This window comes from Microtus ochrogaster, chromosome 18, assembly GCF_000317375.1.
Source record: "Microtus ochrogaster isolate Prairie Vole_2 chromosome 18, MicOch1.0, whole genome shotgun sequence".
NCBI lineage: Eukaryota > Metazoa > Chordata > Mammalia > Rodentia > Cricetidae > Microtus > Microtus ochrogaster.
The window spans coordinates 24222439-24228627 of record NC_022020.1 but is presented as its reverse complement, the minus strand read 5'-3'; the positions used below and the strand labels follow the sequence as shown (position 1 = coordinate 24228627).

General features: G+C 44.4%; 1 protein-coding gene across 2 annotated transcripts in view; it reads left to right on the top strand.

Annotated features, from left to right (window-relative positions):
• Dnajc18 (DnaJ heat shock protein family (Hsp40) member C18) overlaps window positions 1-6189 on the top strand; it is a 32267-nt gene that overhangs the window by 3239 nt on the left and 22839 nt on the right. For both annotated transcript variants that reach the window (XM_026783549.1, XM_026783550.1), the window contains exons 2-3: window positions 247-433; window positions 4255-4400. In XM_026783549.1, the coding sequence (XP_026639350.1) occupies window positions 247-433; window positions 4255-4400 (333 nt within the window). The remainder of the gene's footprint in view (window positions 1-246; window positions 434-4254; window positions 4401-6189) is intronic.

Sequence of the window (6189 nt, the reverse complement as noted above, 5' to 3'; positions counted from 1 at the left end):
TCCACACTTCTCCACACTTCTCCACCCTTCTTTGCTCTTATCTGCAAGCTGCCTCCCAGAGAGCGGAGGCAAGCAGCAAAATTACAGAGCCAGGCGTAGTTGCGCATGGTTGTAATTCCAACCTAAGAGAAGCCGAGGCAGAAGGTTCATGAATTTGAGGCCAGCCATAGTGAAACCTTGTCTCAAAAAGTAAACAAAAGTCTAAGTTGGTTTGAACTGGAGGTTGATTCGGCTGTTGGCTTGCAGCTTACATTGATGCAATTAGAAGAAACAAATACCCAGAAGACAGACGACCTGGCAGTCATGATCCCTGTGGTTGCTGTAACTGCATGAAGGCACAAAAGGAATCGAAGCCTGAGAATGAGAGGACTCAGCCCCGGCAGGGAGAGGGGAGCTCCACTTACACCGAGGAACAGCTACTTGGGGTCCAAAGGTAAGCCTGCAGGACAGTGGTTCTCAACCTTCCTGATGCTGTGACCCTTTAATACAGTTCCTCATGTGTTGAACCCAACCACAACGTTATTTTGTTGCTACCTCATCACTGTAATTTTGCTACTGTTACATAATGTAAATAGCTGGATATGCAGGATATCTGATATGAGACTCCATGAGAGGGTCATTCGAGCCCCACAGGGGTAGAGACCCGCAGGTTGGGAACTGCTGTTGTCAGGTTAAATAAAGGATTTTATAGAAAGTGCTTAGAAGAATGTCTGTCTCAGGAGGGTCTATGCAACGACTGACCGGTGTCATCACCATTTTCCTTATATTTATGTATTATTTTATGTGTGTAGATGTTTTCCCTGCACGTATGACTGTGCACCATGTGTGTACAGTGCCCTCGGAGGCTCAGGACTTTGGACACTAGAACAGGAGTTACAGGTAGACAGTTTTGAGCCTCCACGTGGGTGCTGGGAATCAAACCCGGGTCCTTCAGAAGAACAGCCAGTGCTCTTAACCACTGATTCATCTCTCCAGCCCCCGTGATTGTATTATTGAAAGACACTAGCTTCTTGACTTCAAATGAAAGACTGGGTAAGAATGGAGTGTTAGAATATACTGTGAGTTGTGTGATATGCTTTAGGAGAAGCCGGGAAAACAAAGTAAGAAAGCAAGGGCTGGGAATGTAGAATGTAGCTCAGTAGTAGAGAGCTTTGTCTCGCAGGCAGGAGGCCCGAGGTTTGATCTCCGGTACATTAAAATAAAAAAGATGTCTTTTAGCCAGGTGTGGTGATCCAGGTTTGTGATAACAGCTACTTAGGAGACTGAGAGCAGAGTGTTCGCAGGGTTATGGCCAGTCTGTGACAAAGTGAGTTCGAGGCCATCCAGGGCAATTAGGGAGACCCGGTGTCAAAATAAGAAAGTGCAGAGTGCACCGGGGATACAGTTCACTGGTGGAGTGCCTGCCTAGCACTGCAGGACCCTGGTTCCAGTCCCAGAATCACAAAACAGACAACAAAGAAACTAGAGGGTAGGCCTGGTGACATAAGCCTGTTGTCACAGATGTGGGAATATCTGGGGTTTGAGACCAAAACAACAAAACCCTACATAAGAAGGATAAAGGAAAAATACAAGAACAGATCTAAATGAAATAGAAAATAGGAAAACAATAGAGAAAAACCAATAAAGTCATAAATTAAATCTTTAAAATGTCAACAAAACTGATGAACTTTTAACTATACTGTCCGGGGAGAAAAACAATAGTCACTCAAATGACTAAACTCAGGAATGAGGCATGCCTGGCTGTACAGACCTGTAATCCCAGCACTCTGGAGCAGGAGGGATACACAACTTCCAGAGTTACACAGAGAGTTGTCTGCCCCTCAACACACAGACATACACAAAGTCAGGACCGAAAAGAGAGGACAGCACTACCCTTTTTTTATTATTAATTTTATTTTTATGCCTCTGTGTGGGTGTGTGTACATGAGTGCAGATACGTGCAGAGACCTGAAGAGGGTGTCAGATCCCCTGGAGTTGGAGTTATAGGTAGCTGTGAGCCACCTGATACGTATACTGGGAATGCGAGTTTGAGGCCAGCTTGGTCTGCATAGCAAATTTCAGGCCTGAAAGAGCTATATAGTGAGAGACCCTCCCTCGTTGTTATTTGTTTGAGACAGGGTTTTTCTATATGCTGGGACTAAAGGCATGCACCTCTATGCCCTAGGAGACAGGATTTCTCTGGTTAGCCTGGTCGTCCTGGAACTCACTCTGTAGACCAGGAGGTTGGCCTCAAACTCAGATTCACCTGCTTCTGCCTCCTAAGTGCTGGGAATAAAGTTATGTGCTACCACTGCCTGGTAAACCTGGGAAACTCTGTCCAAAAAGGGAAAAAATAGAAAAAAAAATTAAAGAAAAGAAGGAAAGAGAGGAAAATCACATGGAGATGGAAGGGACCCAGAATGATTTTTGAAAAAGAACAAAGTTGGATAAGTAATGCTTTAAATTTTAAACTTACTTCAAGACTAACGATGAAGACCATCTGACAGATGTGAGGATGAACATGGATCTCAGTGGGATCGGCTGAGAGTCTAGAATAACCCTCATGTTTATGGGCCCTTGAGTCTCGTTGTTGTTGTGTTTATATAAAGTTTCACTCTGTAGACAGACTGGTTCCAAGACAGACTCCCAGTAAGTGTCCTGCCTCAGCCTATCAAATGCTTGCAATGCCAGGTGGCATGAGCCACCAAGCCTAGCTCTGACCCGTTATTTGTTGATAAGGTGCCCAGACATTTTAATGGAGGAAAGAATAGTCCTCAGCAAAGGTTTAGACCACTGAATATTCATATGAAAAGGATAAACCTGGACCCCAGTTTCATGAGCACAGAAAATCAATTCAAGGCAGGTGTGGATCTCTCTGAGTTTCAGGACAGCTAGGGCTACACAGTGAGACCCTGTTTCAGAAAGAGATGAAAGGATCAGAGAAAGAAAATGTAATTTTAAAAATAAGGCGAAGAGTGGGAAGGAAAACACCTGCTATCGATCTCTGGTTTTGATACATGCCCATAGGAAGTCCTTCTCCACTTCACGGAGAGTTGGGGCTGAGCCTGGACTACATGAGAGTCTATCTGAAGAAAAAAAAGACCAAGCATTGTGTGAATGCTTTTAATCCCAGCACTTGAGAGAGACAGACACAATTAGATCTTTATGAGTAGGGGGACAGACTGGTCTACATAGAAAGTTCCAAGACAGCCAGAACTACATGAGAAAAATCCTGTCTCAAAACAAAGCGAAACCCCTCCATATGTCCCTGAAGGGAAAACCACTTATACAATTTTGAAAGATAGCCATAAGGGCAGATGTGAGAACACACACCTATAATCTCAACATGTGGGGAATGGAAGCAGGAGAATTAAGACCTCAAAACCTGTGATGTCTGCACTGCCTGGAACCAAGGTTGGGCAAGGGCCTGGGGATTAAAGAACACACAGAGACACGGGTCACTTTTGAAGCAAGAATGCCAATTTTATTATGTTCCCAGGCAGCTTTTTTTTTTTTTTTTTTTTTTTTTTTTTTTTTTTTTGGTGTTTTCGAGACAGGGTTTCTCTGTGGCTTTGGAGCCTGTCCTGGAACTAGCTCTTCTAGACCAGGCTGGTCTCGAACTCACAGAGATCCACCTGCCTCTGCCTCCCGAGTGCTGGGATTAAAGGCGTGCGCCACCACCGCCCGGCTCCCAGGCAGTTTATATAGTGCTCTCCTTGACTAGTGGTCACGCCCTAGCTCTCTGGATTTTTCACTGCAAGCCCACCAGAAACCACTTCCTTGTTATCAGGAACTCCCGAGGGTTCCGTGCTCAGAGTAGCTGCAATCGTAGGAAAACAAGTTGTTTACTCTGGCAGGCAAGGGGTCATAGAAAGTTCAGAGTCTGAGGGTCAGCAGCTCCCAACAAAAACCAGCCTTAGCTACATAGTGACCTCGAGGCTAGCCTGGGCTGCTTGAGATGCTGTCTTAAGAAAACAAAATAAGATAGCTAGCTAATTCTTCTAGCTTTGCTGTTCTTTGATTAATTTTCAGGATCTTAGCCTGAACTTTGGCATAGAGGCTAACATGCTTCTTCTGCCCACTTATATGACTATAAGAGGGATAGAAGAGTAGACCCAGAGGGGCTGTGTGAAGGTCTGGATAGGATGATTTGAATGTTTATATTTTGTTGGGTTTGTTTTGGAGTTCACAGGTTGGAGGGATGAATTGTTTGGCTACTAGTTATATAAATAGAGCCTCTGTAGATATACATATTTTTAATTTTTTTCTTTTAAGAATCAAGAAGTGCAGAAATTACTATGAAATTCTGGGAGTTTCTCGCAACGCCAGTGATGAAGAACTTAAGAAAGCTTACAGGAAGCTCGCCCTGAAGTTTCATCCTGACAAGAACTGTGCTCCTGGAGCAACAGAAGCCTTCAAAGGTTTGCCCTTGAGCCCATGCCCATCTGCCCTTGTGGTAGTGGTGATAGCAAATTTGTTTGTTTTTAAATCTTTTATTGTATTTATTTATCTTAGCAGGGGCATATGCATGGAAGTCAGAGAACAACTTTTGAGAACCAGTTCTCTCTTTCCATTCCATGGGTCCCAGGAATTAAGCTCAAGCCCCTTTTATCCCCTGTCTTAGAGTTTCTATTGATGTGAAGAGATACTACAGTGCGTGCACGTGCGCACACACACGCACACGCACACGCAGACAGCTTTTTGCTGTTTATCTTTGGAGCCTGTCCTGGAACTTGCTCTGTAGACCAAGATGGCCTCAAACTCACAGAGATCTGCCAGCTTCTGCATGTAAAGGCATGTACCACCCCTGCCCGGCTGACCACGGCAACTCTTATAAAGGGGAACATTCAATTGAGGTGGCTTGGTTACAATTTTAGAGGTTCAGTCCATTATCATCATAGCAGGGAGCTTGGCAGTGTGCAAGAGATGTGGTGCTGGCTACATCTTGATGAAACTGTAACAGGAAGTGAACTGAGACACTGGGCAGTATCTTGAGGACATATGAGACTTCAAAGCTGCCTCCACAGTGACACACTTCCTCCAGTAAGACCACACCCACTCCTATAAGGCTACATCTCCTAATAGTGCCACTTCCTTTGGGGGCCATTTTCTTTCAAACCGCCACATTCCACTGGCCCCCAAAGGTTTGTAACCATATCATAATGCAAAAAATGCATTCAGTCTAACTTCAAAACTTCCCATAGTCTATATCAATCTCAAACTTATTTAAAAGTCTAAAGTCTCTTCTGGGATTCATACAATCTCTTAACTCTGTTCCCCTGTAGAATCAAAATTAAAAAACAGATCACATACTTCCAACATAAAATGGCACAGGATATACATTACCACTCCAAAACATAGGGAAGGGAGCATACCGAGGAAATACTGGACCAAAGCAAGACCAAAAACCAGCTGGACAAACTCCAAACTGCATCTCCATGTCTGATGTCAGAACCCTCTTCAGGCCGGGCGATGGTGGCGCACGCCTTTAATCCCAGCACTCGGGAGGCAGAGGCAGGCGGATCTCTGTGAGTTCGAGACCAGCCTGGTCTACAGAGCTAGTTCCAGGACAGGCTCCAAAACCACAGAGAAATCCTTTCTGAAAAAAAAAAAAAAAAAAAAAAAAAAAAAAAAAAAAAAAAAAAAAAAAAAGAACCCTCTTCAGATCTCCAACTCCTTTCAGTTTTGTTGATTGCAGCACACTTCTTTCTCTTGGGCTGGTTCCTCATCCCATTAGCTCTCCTCAGCAGGTGTCCCAAGGCTCTGGCACCTCCAGCATCTTGGGGTCTCCAGGGCAATCCAGTCTTCACCTTCACACCTTCACACAATGGCCTCTCTAGGCCTCCATTCAGGGCCACCCCTGACACATGCCTGGCCTCAGTTGCTTTCCTTAGTTTCAGAGGCAAATCCCATAACTCCTTTCTTCTATTCTTAACCGTAAAGCCTAAACCACGTGGCTGAAGCTTCTAAGTTCTGCTTCTTGCTGGAACATGGTCCCTTTGTTCAATTACATCTTCACCAGATTTCTGTTTTTGATTTTTACCTTTACTGCCTAAGCTGTCCTCAAACTTGCCCGAAAATTCAGAGATCCACCTGCCTCTGCCTCCCAAGTGCTGGGATTAAAGGTGTGCACTATCATGCCCAACTTGATACATCCTTAATAGTGATTATTAACACAGTTCTTTCCTGCCTTCATCTACTTAGATTGAT